The sequence below is a fragment of the Pristiophorus japonicus genome, unplaced genomic scaffold (assembly GCF_044704955.1).
Source record: "Pristiophorus japonicus isolate sPriJap1 unplaced genomic scaffold, sPriJap1.hap1 HAP1_SCAFFOLD_272, whole genome shotgun sequence".
Classification (NCBI taxonomy): domain Eukaryota; kingdom Metazoa; phylum Chordata; class Chondrichthyes; family Pristiophoridae; genus Pristiophorus; species Pristiophorus japonicus.
The window spans coordinates 233,688-252,284 of record NW_027252472.1 but is presented as its reverse complement, the minus strand read 5'-3'; the positions used below and the strand labels follow the sequence as shown (position 1 = coordinate 252,284).

The 18,597-nt window shown below is 53.5% G+C and overlaps 1 protein-coding gene across 1 annotated transcript in view; it reads left to right on the top strand.

The window, feature by feature from the left end:
- Nucleotides 1–17,747, top strand: part of LOC139247549 (zinc finger protein 721-like) — a 59,440-nt gene extending 41,693 nt beyond the window's left edge. The window contains exons 3-4 of the mRNA XM_070871657.1: nucleotides 3,119–3,197; nucleotides 13,064–17,747. Coding sequence (XP_070727758.1) covers nucleotides 3,119–3,197; nucleotides 13,064–15,411 — 2,427 coding nt within the window. The 3' untranslated portion in view covers nucleotides 15,412–17,747. The remainder of the gene's footprint in view (nucleotides 1–3,118; nucleotides 3,198–13,063) is intronic.
- The last annotated feature ends 850 nt before the right edge of the window (nucleotides 17,748–18,597 follow it).

Below are 18,597 nucleotides of genomic sequence, written 5' to 3'. Positions count from 1 at the left end.
CCCGGGAGTGAGTTACAGGCTGGAATCTAATCGAGGGGTTCGGGGTGTTTATATATAGAATAACAGATACCCGGGAGTGAGTTACAGGCTGGAATCTAATCGAGGGGTTCGGGGGGTTTATATATAGAATAACAGATACCCGGGAGTGAGTTACAGGCTGGAATCTAATCGAGGGGTTCGGGGGGTTTATATATAGAATAACAGATACCCGGCAGTGAGTTACAGGCTGGAATCTAATCGAGGGGTTCGGGAGGTTTATATATAGAATAACAGATACCCGGGACTGAGTTACAGGCTGGAATCTAATCCAGGGGTTCGGGGGGTTTATATACAGAATAACAGATACCCGGGAGTGAGTTACAGGCTGGAATCTAATCGAGGGGTTCGGGGGGGTTTTATATATAGAATAACAGATACCCGAGAGTGAGTTACAGGCTGGAATCTAATCCAGGGGTTCGGGGGGTTTATATACAGAATAACAGATACCTGGGAGTGAGTTACAGGCTGGAATCTAATCGAGGGGTTCGGGGGGTTTATATATAGAATAACAGATACCCGGGAGTGAGTTACAGGCTGGAATCTAATTGAGGGGTTCGGGGGGGGTTTATATATAGAATAACAGATACCCGGGAGTGAGTTACAGGCTGGAATCTAATCGAGGGGTTCGGGGGGTTTATATATAGAATAACAGATACCCGGGAGTGAGTTACAGGCTGGAATCTAATCCAGGGGTTTGGGCTGGGGGGTTCGATGAGCAGGGGTATTGGACTGAGGGCTGGCTCTGTTGAAAGAGGCGCTGTGGGCTTGATGGGGCAAGCGGTTGGCTGTGTGCCCCTGTGAGAAACGATCCAGTTAAACTTGCTTTTTCTCCCTGTTTGCCGTGATGTTGCCCGAGGGTTGGAGCAGAGGGAAGGTCTGCTGACTTGGAAGTATTTTCGCCGTCCAGCCAGGTGCTTGGAGTGTATACCCAGGGTGCCTTTCTATCGCAGCAAACAAGCCCAGGCTAACACGCAACTGACTGCAGCACTGTTTACCCTGAGCACAATGGGCCGATATTCTCTGGAGTGTAGACGACCGAGCGGTGATCTCATTGAAACGTGTAAGATTCCGAGCAAGGGATTGACAGCGTCGATGCTTGCTACAGTTACACAGGGTATTGGTGAGGCCACACCTGGAGTACTGCGTGCAGTTTTGCTCTCCGTATTTACTAAAGGTTATACTTTGCTTTGGAGGCAGTTCAGAGACTCTTCACTCGGTTGATTCCGGGGATGAGGGGGTTGACTTATGAGGAAACATAGAAAATAGGTGCAGGAGTAGGCCATTCGACCCTTCGAGCCTGCACCACCATTCAATATGAGCATGGCTGATCATGCAACTTCAGTACTCCACTCCTGCTTTCTCTCCATACCCCCCTGATCCCTTAGCCGTAAGGGCCACATCTAACACCCTTTTGAATATATCCAACGAACTGGCCTCAACAACTTTCTGTGGTAGAGAAAGGTTGAGCAGGTTGGTACTTGTGCATGAAACACAAAAGGATAGTATGCAGGTACAGCAAGTGATCAGGAATCTTGGTATCTTGGCCTTTATTGCAAAGGGGATGGAGTATAAAAGCAGGGAAGTCTTGCTCCAGTTACACAGGGTATTGGTGAGGCCACACCTGGAGTACTGCGTGCACAGTTTTGCTCTCCGTATTTACGAAAGGATATACTTTGCTTTGGAGGCAGTTCAGAAAAGGTTCACTCGGTTGATTCCGGGGATGAGGAGGTTGACTTATGAGGAAAGGTATGAGGCAGATATAATGGTAAGTACTGCAGGGAATCGAATATGGCCAGGGTGATCTCCTGGACTAGTTTCGATCGCCTGGGACTGAGTGTAACGTAGCCAAGTTTGCTGACGATACAAAGATGGGAGGAAAAGCAATGTGTGAGGAGGACACAAAAAATCTGTAAAAGGACACAGGCTCAGTGAGTGGGCAAAAATGTGTCAGATGGAGTATAATGTGGGAAAGTGTGAGGTCATGCACTTTGGCAGAAAAAAATCAAAGAGCAAGTTATTATTTAAATGGAGAAAAATTGCAAAGTGCGGCAGTACAGCGGGACCTGGGGGTTACTTGTACATGAAACACAAAAGGTGCAACAAGTGATCAGGAAGGCCAATGGTATCTTGGCCTTTATTGCAAAGGGGATGGAGTATAAAAGCAGGGAAGTCTTGCTCCAGTTACACGGTATTGGTGAGGCCACACCTGGAGTACTGCGTGCACAGTTTTGCTCTCCGTATTTACGAAAGGATATACTTGCTTTGGAGGCAGTTCAGAGAAGGTTCACTCGGTTGATTCCGGGGATGAGGGGGTTGACTTATGAGGAAAGGTTGAGTAGGCTGGGCCTCTACTCATTGGAGTTCAGAAGAATGAGAGGTGATCTTATGGAAACGTATCAGATTATGAGGGGGCTCGACAAGGTGGATGCAGAGAGGATGTTCCCACTGATGGGGGAGACTAGAACTAGGGGGCATGGTCTTAGAATAAGGGGCCGCCCATTTAAAACTGAGATGAGGAGGAATTCCTTCTCTCAGAGGGTTGTAAATCTGTGGAACTCGCTGCCTCAGAGAGCTGTGGGAGCCGGGACATTGAATATATTTAAGACAGAGATAGACAGTTTCTTAACCGATAAGGGGGCGGGCAGGGAAGTGGAGCTGGGTCCATGATCGGATCAGGCCACGATGGTATTAAATGGCGGAGCAGGCTCGAGGGGCCGTATGGCCTGCTCCTGTTTCTCATGTTCTTATGCTGAGAAGATGTTCCCCCCCCGGGGCTACTGAGTCTAGAGCCAGGGGTCACACAGTCTCAGGATAAGGGCTCGGACATTTAGGACGGAGATGAGGAGGAATTTCTTCACTCAGAGAGGGTGGTGAAATCAGGAATTCTCTGCCCCAGAGGACTGTGGAGGCTCAGTCGTTGAGTATATTCAGGGCTGAGATGGCAGATTTTTGGGGAAATCGAGGGATCGGGCGGGAAAGTGGAGTTGAGGTCTAAGATCGGCCGCGATCTCGTTCATTGATGGAGCAGGCTCGAGGGGCCAAAGGGCTGACTCGTGCTCCTAATTCTTATGTTCTTCAGGGACAGTTCGAATATCAGACTGGCGAAGTCAACAAGGTGTTTGCAGCTGCGTGTGAGTCTGACATTGGTTGCAATAAAGGTACCTTGGGACTATCTGTGCATCTGTCTGCACAGTAACAATCTTACAGAATGCCTTCATTTTTATAACAAGGCAGTATTGTATCCAGGAATGAGTTACAGGCTGGAATCTAATCGAGGGGTTCGGGGGGTTTATATATAGAATAACAGATACCCGGGAGTGAGTTACAGGCTGGAATCTAATCGAGGGGTTCGGGGGGGGTTATATATAGAATAACAGATACCCGGGAGTGAGTTACAGGCTGGACTCTAATCGAGGGGTCCGGGGGGTTTATATATAGAATAACAGATACCCGGGAGTGAGTTACAGGCTGGAATCTAATCGAGGGGTTCGGGGGGTTTATGTCTAGAATAACAGATACCCGGGAGTGAGTTACAGGCTGGAATCTAATCGAGGGGATCGGGGGTTTATATATAGAATAACAGATACCTGGGAGTGAGTTACAGGCTGGAATCTAATCGAGGGGTTCGGGGGTTTATATATAGAATAACAGATACCTGGGAGTGAGTTACAGGCTGGAATCTAATCGAGGGGTTCAGGGGGTTTATATATAGAATAACAGATACCCGGGAGTGAGTTACAGGCTGGAATCTAATCGAGGGGTTCGGGGGGTTTATATATAGAATAACAGATACCCGGGAGTGAGTTACAGGCTGGAATCTAATCGAGGGATTCGGTGGGGTTTATATATAGAATAACAGATACCCGGGAGTGAGTTACAGGCTGGAATCTAATCGAGGGGTTCGGGGGTTTATATATAGAATAACAGATACCCGGGAGTGAGTTACAGGCTGGAATCTAATCGAGGGGTTCGGGGGGTTTATATATAGAATAACAGATACCCGGGAGTGAGTTACAGGCTGGAATCTAATCGAGGGATTCGGTGGGGTTTATATATAGAATAACAGATACCCGGGAGTGAGTTACAGGCTGGAATCTAATCGAGGGGTTCGGGGGTTTATATATAGAATAACAGATACCCGGGAGTGAGTTACAGGCTGGAATCTAATCGAGGGGTTCGGGGGATTTATATATAGAATAACAGATACCCGGGAGTGAGTTACAGGCTGGAATCTAATTGAGGGGTTCGGAGGGTTTATATATTGAATAACTAGAGTTTTAAACTTAAAGCCAATACATAAGAAATCGGAATAGGCCACTGGCCCCTGGAGCCTGCTCCGCCATTCAATAAGATCATGGCTGATCCGATCATTGACTCAGCTCCACTTCCCTGCCCGCTCCCCATAACCCTTGACTCCCTTATCGCTCAAAAATCTGTCGATCTCCACCTTAAATCTATTCAATGACCCAGCCTCCACCACTCTCTGACGTGGAGAATTCCATGGGTTCTCAGAGTAGAAATTCTGCCCCTCTTCCATTTAAAACGGGCGGCCCCTTATTCTGAGACTATGCCCTCTAGTTCGAGATTCCCCCACGAGGGGAAACATCCTCTCTGCATCTACCCTGTCAAGCCCCCTCAGAATCTTATACCTTTCAATCCGATCACCTCTCATTCTTCTAAACTCCAATGAGTAGAGGCCCAACGTTTCTTCAAAGGGCAACCACTTCATCTCCGGAATCAATCTCGTGAACCATCTCCTCTGAACCACCTCCAATGCAAGTACATCCCTCATTAAATAATCTTTGGCACTCCCCCGGAGTTGGGGAAGGCTTGCCTCCACCTTAAAATTAGTTCTGAGGTGATTGCTGACGGGTCCCGAACTTCATTTTCGAGGGTGGAAGATGCCCGTGCGTGAATTCTGTTAACGTGGGCTGGCTGTGGCACGTACACAGCAAGGTCTCTTGGTCCAGTGGCAAGGCTTACCCAAGACAGCCGGAGACCAGCTCTGTTGCATGTTTCGAGCATTCGCTCGCACACACACACACACACACACACACACACACACACACACGATCCCACTGGCTCCCTCTCTCAGATCCCCTCTCCCTGGTTTTCAGAGATTGCAGTGTAGATGAGCACATTGCTCCTCGAGTAGCCTACGCACACTGGAATAAGAGGCTGCAGTTCACACGAGCATGGTGCGGTTCAGAGTACGGCACTGGAGTCACGTGTAGGCCAGACCAGGTAAAGGTAGTGGGTCCCCTTCACTGATAAACCACTTGTGTTTAGTGCAACTACCCTGATGGTTTTCATGGCCATGTATTTCCAGGTCTGACATACACGCGTGATTGAAATACACATTATGCACATCTGGGATGGTCCAGCTGTTATGGTATCCAGGCGAACAGTTTTAAATATTGCTTCTATTAAATGCAGAGGCTAGATACCAGTCACGTGTCCAGAGAAGCGGCTTGGTTTCCCAGCCTGCTGGCGACGGTTGGCTGCCATTTTAGATTTCAAGGGACATCTTATGTCTTTCGATTTATTCTCACCACGCGTGTGCAATGCCGCATTGATGGGGTCAGACCTCGTTGCCCAGACAACAGAGCGGCTCGCTCGACCACTTCAACGGACAGTGAGAGACGAGCACGCGACGTGGGCTGGAGTAGGCCGCACCGGGTAACGGGCGGGTTCCGTTCACGGAAAGGAGATTTCGGGGGAGTTTTCACCGCAAACCCAACAGCTTTCGTGGTTATTGTTTCTGCTGCCAACCCACGAAAATGACTACATTTCTTGAGGCACAGTCACCAGAAAACCGAGCACAGCGCGAGCGTGGGTTTTCCGAATACACGCAGCCAGCGTGAGATGGTTACAACCGACAGTGTGCCCGTGAACACTGTACAGCTACTCCTTTCTGCTGTCACAGACTTTTGTTGTATTCACGAAGGCCGGCAGTCCTCGATTTTCCTCGATCGTTAACTGCCGGTTACTTTGCCAGCCCTAACCAAAGTCCCATCGCTCCCCGAGGCCTCTGGCACCAGTTTGTCAGCTGATTAACAGCAGTTTGCACTTTCACAGCGCCTGCAACATGGCGCAAAGTCCCAGCCACACGAGGAGACCCAACTGCATGGCCAAAGATGGAGGCTTTAAGGAGCGTTTCAAAGGAGGAAAGAGAGCCAGGGAGGGAATTCCAGAGACCCGGGCCCCGGCAGCCGGCCAAAACTGTGCACGCAGTACTCCAGGTGTGGCCTCACCAATACCCTGTGTAACTGGAGCAAGACTTCCCTGCTTTTATACTCCATCCCCCTTTGCAATAAAGGCCAAGATACCATTGGCCTTCCTGATCACTTGCTGTACCTGCGTACTAACCTTTTGTGTTTCATGTACAAGTAACTCCCAGGTCCCTCTGTAGCTCTGCATTACGTAGGTATCTAGGGCGCGTTGGCTACGGTAGATTGCAAAAATAGATGAAAAGATACGGCATTCGATAAGCATTGGCGTGCATTTAAAGAAATAGTTCATAATTCTCAACAAAAATACATTCCATTGAGAAACACAAGCTTTACAGGAAAAGTGACCCATCTGTGGCTAACTAAAGACGATAATCGATATTAACGACTTGGAAGAAGGGACTGAGTGTAACGTAGCCAAGTTTGCTGACGATACAAAGATGGGAGGAAAAGCAATGTGTGAGGAGGACACACAAAATCTGCAAAAGGACACAGACAGGCTCAGTGAGTGGGCAAAAATTTGTCCGATGGAGTATAATGTGGGAAAGTGTGAGGTCAGGCACTTTGGCAGAAAAAAATCAAAGAGCAAGTTATTATTTAAATGGAGAAAGATTACAAAGTGCGGCAGTACAGCGGGACCTGGGGGTTACTTGTGCATGAAACACAAAAGGTTAGTATGCAGGTCCAGCAAGTGATCAGGAAGGGCCAATGGTATCTTTATTGCAAAGTGGATGGAGTATAAAAGCAGGGAAGTCTTGCTCCAGTTATACAGGGTATTGGTGAGGCCACACCTGGAGTACTGCGTGCAGTTTTACTCTCCGTATTTACGAAAGGATACACTTTGCTTTGGAGGCAGTTCAGAGAAGGTACACTCGGTTGATTCCGGGGATGAGGGGGGTTGACTTATAAGGAAAGGTTGAGTAGGCTGGGCCTCTACTCATTGGAATTCAGAAGAATGAGAGGTGATCTTATGGAAACGTATCAGATTATGAGGGGGCTCGACAAGGTGGATGCAGAGAGGATGTTTTCACTGATGGGGGAGACTAGAACTAGGGGGCATGGTCTTAGAATAAGGGGCCGCCCATTTAAAACTGAGATGAGGAGGAATTTCTTCTCTCAGAGGGTTGTAAATCTGTGGAACTCGCTGCCTCAGAGAGCTGTGGAAGCCGGGACATTGAATATATTTAAGACAGAGATTGACAGTTTGTTAACCGATAAGGGGGCGGGCAGGGAAGTGGAGCTGGGTCCATGATCGGATCAGCCATGATCGTATTAAATGGCGGGGCAGGGCTCGAGGGACCGTATGGCCCACTCCTGCTATGTTCTAAAAGTGATCCATGGCTAACCAACGAAGTTAAAGATGGCATTAGATTGAAAGAAGCAGCTTATAATGTTGCGAAGAATAGTCGTTGCCCTGAGGATTGGGAGTGTTTCAGAAACCAGCAAAACATGGGCAAAAAATAGACTGAGAAAAAACCATCAAGAAATATAAAAAGCGATTTGTCAGAGCTTCCACAAGTATGTAAAAAGATTGGGAGATTGGGTATTCTAACCCTGGGACTGTACATGGAGAGTCTGAGGCAGGAGAAATTATTACTTATTAATATAAGTACAGGACAAGTGCCAGAGAAACTAATGGTACTAAAAGCCGACAAACCCCCTGGACCCGACGTCCGAGGGGTCGAAAAGAGGAGACGGCAGAGATAGTGGATGCATCTTCTTTCAAAATTCCCTAGGTTCCAGAGCGATCCCAGCGGATTGGAATGAAACATAGAAAATAGGAGCAGGAGCAGGAGCAGGCTATTGGGCCCTTCGAGCCTGCACCACCATTCAATATGATCATGGCTGATCATTCCCTCAGTACCCCACTCCTGCCTTCTCTCCATACCCCCTGATCCCTTTAGCCGTAAGGGCCACATCTAACTCCCTTTTGAATATATCCAACGAACTGGCCCCCAACAACTTTCTGTGGTAGAGAATTCCACAGGTTCACAATTCTCTGAGTGAAGAAGTTTCTCCTCATCTCGGTCCTAAATGGCTTACCCCTTATCCTTAGACTGTGTGCCCTGGTTCTGGACTTCCCCAACATCGGGAACATTCTTCTTGCATCTAACCTGTCCAGTCCTGTCAGAATATTATATGTTTCTATGTGATCCCCTTTCATTCTTCTAAATTCCAATGAATATAAGCCTAGTCGATCCAGTCTTTCTTCATATGGTCAGTCCTGCCATCCCGGGAATCAATCTCGTGAACCTTCGCTGCACTCCCTCAATAGCAAGAATGTCCTTCCTCAGATTAGGAGACCAAAACTGAACACGATATTCCAAGTGTGGCTTCACCAAGGCCCTGTACAACTGCAGTAAGACCTCCCTGCTCCTGTACTCAAATCCTCTCGCTATGAAGGCCAACATACCATTTGCCTTCTTCACCGCCTGCTGTACCTGCATGCCAACTTTCAATGACTGATGTACCATGACACCCGGGTCTCGTTGCACCTCCCCTTTTCCTAATCTGTCACCATTCAGATAATCTGCCTTCCTGTTTTTGCCCCCAAAGTGGATAACCTCACATTTATCCACATTATATTGCATCTGCCATGCATTTGCCCATTCACCTAACCTATTCAAGTCATCCTGCAGCCTCTTAGCGTCCTCCTTACAGCTCACACTGCCACCCAGCTTAGTGTCATCTGCAAACTTGGAGATATTACACTCAATTCCTTCGTCTAAATCATTAATGTATATTGTAAACAGCTGGGGTCCCAGCACTGAGCGCTGCGGTACCCCACTAGTCACTGCCTGCCATTCTGAAAAGGACCCGTTTATTCCGACTCTCTGCATCCTGTCTGCATGAGCACTTAAAGTGCAGTAACCTGCAGGGTTACGGACCGAGAGCTGGTAATTGGGATTAGACTGGATGGCCTTTTGTTGGACGGTGCAGATATAACGGTAAGTACTGCAGGGAATCGAATATGGCCAGGGTGATCTCGGGGACTCGTGTCGATCGCCTGGATGTCTCTCCCTAAATGGGCCTGGGGTTTTTACCTGGTTTTTGTCCCTCCCAGGAGATCGCGTGGCTCTGGTTGGGGTGGAGTGTCGAATGTTTCAGTGTAAGGGGTGTCGCAGTTGTGTGAGGTGGACTGGTCGGGCTGGGTGCTCGTTGCCTTTCCGTCATTGTTCATGGGTTTATATGTAACCTTCAGGGCTGCTGACCCGAGGGCCGTGCGGCTCTTTGTCGGTCGGCCCGGACACGATGGGCCGCAGTGGCCTCCTTCTGCCCTGTAAATTTCTATGTTTCTATAAAGTGCCACATATCTTGTGTAATAACCTTTTATGTGCTCATGGGATTGGGGGTAATATATTAGCATAGATAACGGACAGAAAACAGAGTAGGAATAAGCGGGTCATTTTCGTGTTGGCAGGCTGTAACTGGTGGGGTACCGCAGGGATCAGTGCTGGGGCCCCAGCTATTTACAATCAGTGCCCTCGATGAAGGGACCGAGAGTAACGTATCCATGTTTGCTGACGATACAAAGCTGGGTGGGACAGTAAGCGGTGAGGGGAACACAGTGTCGGCACAGGGATATAGATAGACTGAGTGAGTGGGCAGGTGGAGTTTAATGTGGGGGAACAGTGAGGTTATTCACTTTGGTAGAAAGAATAGAATATTTTTTAAATGCTGAGAAAGGTGGGTTCCCAGAGAGATTTGGGTGCGAGAAACACAGAAAGCGAGCATGCAGGTACAGCGAGCGTTAAGGAAGGTACATGGTATGTTGTCCTTTATCACACGGGGGGGGGGAATGGAGTATCAGAGTAAGGAACTCTTGCTACAGTTATACAGGGCCCTGGTCAGACCACATCTGGAGTACTGCGCACAGTTCTGCTCTCTATCTGAGGAAGGACATATTTGCCTTGGAGACGGTGCAACGGAGTTTCACCAGACTGATTCCTGGGATGAGGGGGTTGTCCTGTGAGGAGAGATTGTGTCAATAGGCCGATACTCTCTGGAGTTTAGAAGAATGAGAGGGGATCTCATTGAAAGATGCACAATTCTGAGGGCGATTGACCGGGTCGATGCGAGGGGGATGTTTCCCCTGGGCTGGGGAGTCGACAACCAGGGGTCACACAGTCTCGGGATAAGGGCTCGGCCATTTACTGAGGACTGAGATGAGCAGGCTAGAGGGGCCGAATGGTCTAATCCTCCTATTTCTTGCGTCGTTATGAGGAGGAATGTCTTCACTCGGAGGGTGATGAACTTCCAAGGTCTATGGATGCCAAGTCTCTGATTATATTCAAGGCTGAGATCGGTAGGTTTTTGGAGTCTCGAGGGATCGAGGGATATGGAGATCGGGCGGGAGAGTGGCGTTGAGGTGGCTGGTCAGCCGTGATACTGAATGGTGGAGCAGGCTCGAGGGGCCGAATGGCCAACTCCTGCTGCTGTTTCATAACACAAATAGGAGCAGGAGTGGGCCACACGGCCCCTCGAGCCTGCTCCGCCATTTAATACGATCATGGCTGATCCGATCATGGACTCAGCTCCACTTCCCCGCCCGTCCACTTATCCCCTTATCACTCAAACATCTGTCTATCTCTGCCTTAAATATATTCAATGACCCAGCCTCCACAGCTCTCTGGGGCAGAGAATTCCACAGATTCACCAGAAGAAATTACTCCTCATCTCCGTCCTAAATGTGGAGCCCCTTATTCTGAAACTATGCCCCCCAAGTACGAGATTCCCCCACAAGGGGAAACATCCTCTCTGCATCCACCCTGTCCAGCCGCCTCAGAATCTTACACGTTTCGATGAGATCACCTCTCATTCCTCGAAACTCCAATGAGTAGAGACCCAACCTGCTCAACCTTTCCTCATAAGTCAACCCCCTCATCTCATCTCTTGTGTTCCTGGGAGTGAGTTACAGGCTGGCATCTAATCGAGGGGTTCGGGGAGGTTTATATATAGAATAACAGATACCCGGGAGTGAGTTACAGGCTGGAATCTAATCAAGGGGTTCGGGGGGTTTATATATAGAATAGCAGATACCCGGGAGTGAGTTACAGGCTGGAATCTAATCGAGGGGTTCGGGGGGTTTATGTATAGAATAGCAGATACCCGGGAGTGAGTTACAAGCTGGAATCTAATTGAGGGGTTCGGGGGGGTTTATATATAGAATAACAGATACCCGGGAGTGAGTTACAGGCTGGAATCTAATCGAGGCGTTCGGGAGGGGGTTTATATATAGAATAACAGATACCCGGGAGTGAGTTACAGGCTGGAATCTAATCGAGGGGGTTGAGATAAAGAATAACAAATACCCGGGAGTGAGTTACATGTTGGAATCTAATCAGGGGGTTCGTGGGGGTTTATATATAGAATAACAGATACCCGGTAGTGAGTTACAGGCTGGAATATAATCGAGGGGTTCGAGGGGTTTATATATAGAATAACAGATACCTGGGAGTGAGTTCCAGGCTGGAATCTAATCGAGGGGTTCGGGGGTTTTATATATAGAATAACAGATACCCGGGAGTGAGTTCCAGGTTGGAATCTAATCGAGGGGTTCGGGGGGTTTATATATAGAATAACAGATACCCGGGAGTGAGTTCCAGGCAGGAATCTAATCGAGGGGTTCGGGGGGTTTATATAGAGAATAACAGATACCCGGGAGTGAGTTACAGGCTGGAATCTAATCCAGGGCTTCGGAGGGGGTTATATATAGAATAACAGATACCCGGGAGTGAGTTACATGTTGGAATCTAATCAGGGGGTTCGTGGGGGTTTATATATAGAATAACAGATACCCGGGAGTGAGTTACAGGCTGGACTCTAATCGAGGGGTTCGGGGGGTTTATATATAGAATAACAGATACCCGGGAGTGAGTTACAGGCTGGAATCTAATCGAGGGGTTCGGGGGTTTATATATTGAATAACAGATACCCGGGAGTGAGTTACAGGCTGGAATCTAATCGAGTGGTTCGGGGGGTTTATATATAGAATAACAGATACCCGGGAGTGAGTTACAGGCTAGAATCTAATCGCGGGGTTCAGGGGGTTTATGTATAGAATAACAGATACCCGGGAGTGAGTTACGGGCTGGAATCTAATCGAGGGGTTCGGGGGGGTTTATATATAGAATAACAGATACCCGGTAGTGAGTTACAGGCTGGAATCTAATCGCGGGGTTCAGGGGGTTTATATATAGAATAACAGATACCCGGGAGTGAGTTACAGGCTGGACTCTAATCGAGGGGTTCGGGGGGTTTATATATAGAATAACAGATACCTGGGAGTGAGTTACAGGCTGGAATCTAATCGAGGGGTTCGGGGGGGTTTATATATAGAATAACAGATACCCGGTAGTGAGTTACAGGCTGGAATCTAATCGCGGGGTTCAGGGGGTTTATATATAGAATAACAGATACCCGGGAGTGAGTTACAGGCTGGACTCTAATCGAGGGGTTCGGGGGGTTTATCTATAGAATAACAGATACCCGGGAGTGAGTGACAGGCTGGAATCTAATCGAGGGGTTCGGGGGTTTATATATTGAATAACAGATACCCGGGAGTGAGTTACAGGCTGGAATCTAATCGAGGGGTTCGGGGGTTTATATATAGAATAACAGATACCCGGGAGTGAGTTACAGGCTGGAATCTAATCGAGGGGTTCGGGGGGTTTATATATAGAATAACAGATACCCGGGAGTGAGTTACAGGCTGGGATCCAATCGAGGGGTTCTGGGGGTTTATATATAGAGTAACAGAATACAAAGACTGAAATATTGTTCTCGTTGTGCAGAGGGAACGTGTGGGAGACATTCGTGGTTGTGGTGTGACTGGAAGATGGAAAGAGCTGTCGCCCCCAGCCTGACCGCGAAACCCAGCGGAGACCCTGGGGGTTGCGGAGACCATACCCGGCCGAGCTCTGCTGACAAGGCAGCTGGAGATCCCGGAGATTCGTCCGGCCCGGGTCCGCCCTCCCTGGGGACCGTCGATGCAACGAGCGCGAGCGGGGCAGCCGATGGCCGCCGATCGGGGGAGAAGGGGGCGATATTGCCCGAGTCCGAGGATATATCCGACAAGGAAGATTTGAAGGAGGAGGTTGAATCACAGGAGGAGGAGGAGGAGGAGACAACAAAGTCGCGAGAGTCGGCGGATGAAGCCGATGAGGAAGACATGAAGGAGGAGGTTGAATCGCAGGAGGAGGGCGAGTCAAGGGACGGGGAGGAGGGATTGAGGGACGGGGAGGAGGGGGAGTCGGACGGGGAGGAGATATTGAGGGACGGGGAGGAGGGGGAGTCGGATGGGGAGGAGGGATTGGGGGAAGGGGAGGGGGGATCGTCGAGGGAGGAGGAGGGATCTTCGAGGGAGGAGGAGGGGTCGAGGGACGGGGAGGAGGAGGGGTCGGGGGACGGGGAGGAGGAGGGGTCGAGGGACGGGGAGGAGGAAGGGGAGTCGAGGGACGAGGAGGAGGGGTCGAGGGACGGGGAGGAGGAAGGGTCGGGGGAAGGGGAGGAGGAGGGGTCGAGGGACGGGGAGGGGGAGTCGAGGGACGGGGAGGAGGGGTCCGGGGAGGAGGGGGGAACGGGGGACGCTGCTGAGGAAGGCCCCTCCCAGCCCAGGCGAGCTGCCACTCGGCGGAAGTCCGGCAAACCCTCGGGCCCGCCTCCCTCCCGCCGGCGCACGGGACCCCGGGACCGTCTCTTCACCTGCTCGCTGTGCGACGAGACCTTCTCCCAGCTCTCCTGGTTCCTGGTCCACGAGCGCGGCCATCTGGGCGAGCGCCCCTACAGCTGCCAGACCTGCGCCCGCACCTTCGCCCAGTCCTCCGACCTGCTGAGCCATCGGCGCACCCACACGGGCGAGAAGCCCTTCCGCTGCGAGCTCTGCCCCCGCTCCTTCGCCCAGTCCTCCACCCTCCTCAACCATCGGCGTACCCACACCGGCGAGAGGCCCTTCCGCTGCGGCCAGTGCGCCCGCTCCTTCGCCCAGGCCTCGACCCTGCTCACCCACCAGCGCACCCACAGCGGGCACAGGCCCTTCCAGTGTGGGCGCTGTGAGCGCTCCTTCGCCCAGTCCTCCGTGCTGCTCAACCACCAGCGCACGCACTGCGGGGGAGAGGGCGGAGCGGAGCCGGAGGCCGTTCCCGGCGGTCCGGTGCCCGAGCCGGACGAGCAGCCTCTCCCCGGCGCCCCCCAGCCCCAGCGCCCGGACCCGGACCCGGACCCTCCTGCCGCCCAGCCCCAGGGCCCGCCCTACCGCTGTGAGTCGTGCCCCGAGGAGTTCGGCTCGCCCGCCGAGCTGCAGACCCATAGCAGCTCCCACGCGGCCGAGGGCCCCTTCCGCTGCGACGTGTGCCAGCGCGGTTTTGCCGAACCCGCCCAGCTGGCCGCCCACCGCCGCTCGCACGCTGGCGACAGGCCCTATCAGTGCACCACCTGCCACAAGCGCTTCGCCTACGAGTCCTCGCTGGGCCTGCACCAGAGGGCGCACGCAGGGGAGACGCCCTACCGGGGCGGCAAGACCCGCGGAGCTAGCAGTGCCGCTGGCTCCTCCTCCTCCTCCGGCGGCCGGGCCCGGGGACGCGGCAGGGCGCAGGACCGGGCCTTGCAGTGCCCGGTCTGCCTCAAGAGCTTCCCCAGCCCGGCACAGCTCTCCCGGCACCAACGCTCGCACGCCGGCGGCAAGTCGCCCAGCCCCCCGCACCGCGCAGCCGCCGGCGGCCACCACAAGGCCTTCGAGTGCCAGACTTGCGGCCGGGGCTTCAGCCAGTCGTCCGACGTGCTGAAGCACCAGCGGACCCACAGCGGGGAGCGGCCCTTCCGCTGTGAGCTGTGCGAGCGCTCCTTCACCCAGCTCTCCACCCTGCTCAACCACCAGCGCATCCACCTGGGCCACAAGCCCCACCGCTGTGAGTCGTGTGGTCGCTCCTTCACCCAGCTCTCCACCCTGCTCAACCACCAGCGCACCCACACCGGCGAGAAGCCCTTCCGCTGCGACACCTGCCACAAGGCCTTCGCCCAGTCCTCCAGCCTGCTCAACCACCGCAGGGTGCACACCGGTGAGCGGCCCTTCCAGTGCGGCCTGTGCTCCAAGTCTTTCGCCACCTCGTCTTCGCTGTCCGTGCACCAGCGCTCCCACGTGTGAGGGGGCCCCAGGGGCACTCACTGTCTGTGCACCAGTGTCTCCCACGTGTGAGGGTCCTGGGACACCCAGTGTCTCACTGTCCGTGCACCAGCACTCCCACGTGAGAGGGTCCTGGTACACCCAGTGTCTCGCTGTCTCCGTGTCCCAGTGTCTCGCTGCCCGTGCACCAGTGCTCCCACGTGTGAGGGTCCTGGGACACCCAGTGTCTCCCACGTGTGAGGGGGCCCCAGGGGCACTCGGTGTCTCGCTGTCCGTGCACCAGCGCTCCCACGTGTGAGGGGGCCCCAGGGGCACTCGCTGTCTGTGCACCAGCGCTCCCACGTGTGAGGGTCCTGGTACACCCAGTGTCTCACTGTCTCCGTCACCCAGTGTCTCACTGTCTCCGTGTCCCAGTGTCTCGCTGTCCACGCACCAGCGCTCCCACGTGTGAGGGGGCCCTAGGGGCACTCGGTGTCTGTGCACCAGCGCTCCCACGTGTGAGGGTCCTGGGACACCCAGTGTCTCGCTGTCTCCGTGTCCCAGTGTCTCGCTGCCCGTGCACCAGTGCTCCCACGTGTGAGGGTCCTGGGACACCCAGTGTCTCCCACGTGTGAGGGGGCCCCAGGGGCACTCGGTGTCTGTGCACCAGCGCTCCCACGTGTGAGGGGGCCCCAGGGGCACTCGCTGTCTGTGCACCAGCGCTCCCACGTGTGAGGGTCCTGGGACACCCAGTGTCTCCCACGTGTGAGGGGGCCCCAGGGGCACTCGCTGTCTGTGCACCAGCGCTCCCACGTGTGAGGGTCCTGGGACACCCAGTGTCTCCCACGTGTGAGGGGGCCCCAGGGGCACTCGCTGTCTGTGCACCAGTGCTCCCACGTGTGAGGGGGCCCCAGGGGCACTCGGTGTCTGTGCACCAGTGCTCCCACGTGTGAGGGTCCTGGGACACCCAGTGTCTCCCACGTGTGAGGGGGCCCCAGGGGCACTCGCTGTCTGTGCACCAGCGCTCCCACGTGTGAGGGTCCTGGGACACCCAGTGTCTCACTGTCTCCGTCACCCAGTGTCTCGCTGTCTGTGCACCAGCGCTCCCACGTGTGAGGGGGCCCCAGGGGCACTCGCTGTCTGTGCACCAGCGCTCCCACGTGTGAGGGTCCTGGGACACCCAGTGTCTCGCTGTCTCCGTGTCCCAGTGTCTCGCTGTCTGTGCACCAGCGCTCCCACGTGTGAGGGGGCCCCAGGGGCACTCGGTGTCTCGCTGTCTGTGTACCAGCGCTCCCACGTGTGAGGGTCCTGGGACACCCAGTGTCTCCCACGTGTGAGGGTCCTGGGACACCCAGTGTCTCCCACGTGTGAGGGTCCTGGGACACCCAGTGTCTCGCTGTCTCCGTGTCCCAGTGTCTCGCTGCCCATGCAGCAGTGCTCCCACGTGTGAGGGGGGCCCCAGGGGCACTCGCTGTCTGTGCACCAGCGCTCCCACGTGTGAGGGTCCTGGGACACCCAGTGTCTCCCACGTGTGAGGGTCCTGGGACACCCAGTGTCTCCCACGTGTGAGGGTCCTGGGACACCCAGTGTCTCCCACGTGTGAGGGTCCTGGGACACCCAGTGTCTCCCACGTGTGAGGGGCCTTTTTTGAGCCCCGAGCAGCAAGGTGGGTGTGTGTGGGGGCTGGATCGGTGCTGGCTTCGACACCTATCTTCCCCCACCCTCCCCTGCGGCTCTCCGCTGGTCCTCGCTCCCCCCCCGGCCCGTGCGGAACCCCGGCCGGAGATTGGCGGCCGGGTGTTTTTACTGCGGAGGGGGAGAATTACACACCACGCTCTCGTCCCCCCCACCTCCAGACTGACTGGGGTGTCCGGACCCTTATAAACCGCGGCACACAGCAACACAAGGCCACGTCCGGACCACTCGCTCCCCTCCCGGCCTCCCTCACATTCTGCTCCGTGCGCGCATCCCCCCCCACCCCCCCCACCAAACGCGCCACTCCCGGGCAGCACCGAGTGTCGCGTTCTCGCGTCTCTCTCGCTCTCTCTGTGTGTGTGTGAAGATATTTCTGCCGCCTTTCTCAGCGGGGCCAGCCCTCAGCGAGAGAGTCGAGTCCGGGGAGTGGAGAAAGGGCGATCGGGGTTCCCCCAGCGAGGTGCAGATGCGGGCAGGAGGGCCAGTCCGCTAGTCTTCCGGCCGGGGACGGTGTCACCACTGGACAGCGAGTCTGGCCGATTGTGGGGGCAGTCACTGCTGGGGCAGCAGGTTTATATTGAACTGCGGTTTAAAAAAAGTCATGTTTTTGTCCCTTGTCTCCTCCTCTTGCCTTGTTAAACGAACTAAAACCGATTGTAAATAAAGATTGGGGAAAAAAACTACGAATGTTGTTTCGCGGACGTGACTTGTAGAATAGCAGAGCTCGAGAGGGGCCATTGTATCTGCACCAGATCGTCAGAGCACCAATCCAGGTGGACATTATTTACTCCCAACGAAACCCTTCTGAACATCTCCCCCCCTAACCTCTACTCCACCGGGAACAGGCCCGGCTTCTCCCAGTCTCTCCCCGTAACCGACGCCCCTCATCCCCGCGACCATTCTGGCCAGTCTCCCTCTGCGCACACTCTCTCTCAGGCCCTCACGTCTAGCTGACAGTGCTGTGCCCAGAATTGGACACAATACTCCAGCTGGGGCCGAACTAGAGTTCTATAAAGGTTCAGCAATAACCTGATGCTTTCTGGCGGGTTTTTGTGTCGCCCAAAGGTCTGGGGAACCGTGTAGGTGGCGATGGTCACAGTCTGGGGAACTGTGCAGTGGGAGGTTCCATAGAAACACAGAAAATAGGTGCAGGAGCAGGCCATTCGGCCCTTCGAGCCTGCACCACCATTCAATATGATCATGGCTGACCATTCCCTCAGTACCCCACTCCTGCCTTCTCTCCATACCCCCCTGATCCCTTTAGCCGTAAGGGCCACATCTAACTCCCTTTTGAATATATCCAACGAACTGGCCCCCAACAACTTTCTGTGGTAGAGAATTCCACAGGTTCACAATTCTCTGGGTGAAGATGTTTCTCCTCATCTCGGTCCTAAATGGCTTACCCCTTATCCTTAGACTGTGAGCCCTGGTTCTGGACTTCCCCAACACGGTCTGGGGAACTGTGCGGGGGGGTTACACGGTCTGGGGAACTGTGCGGAGGTTACACGGTCTGGGGAACTGTGCGGGGGGGGG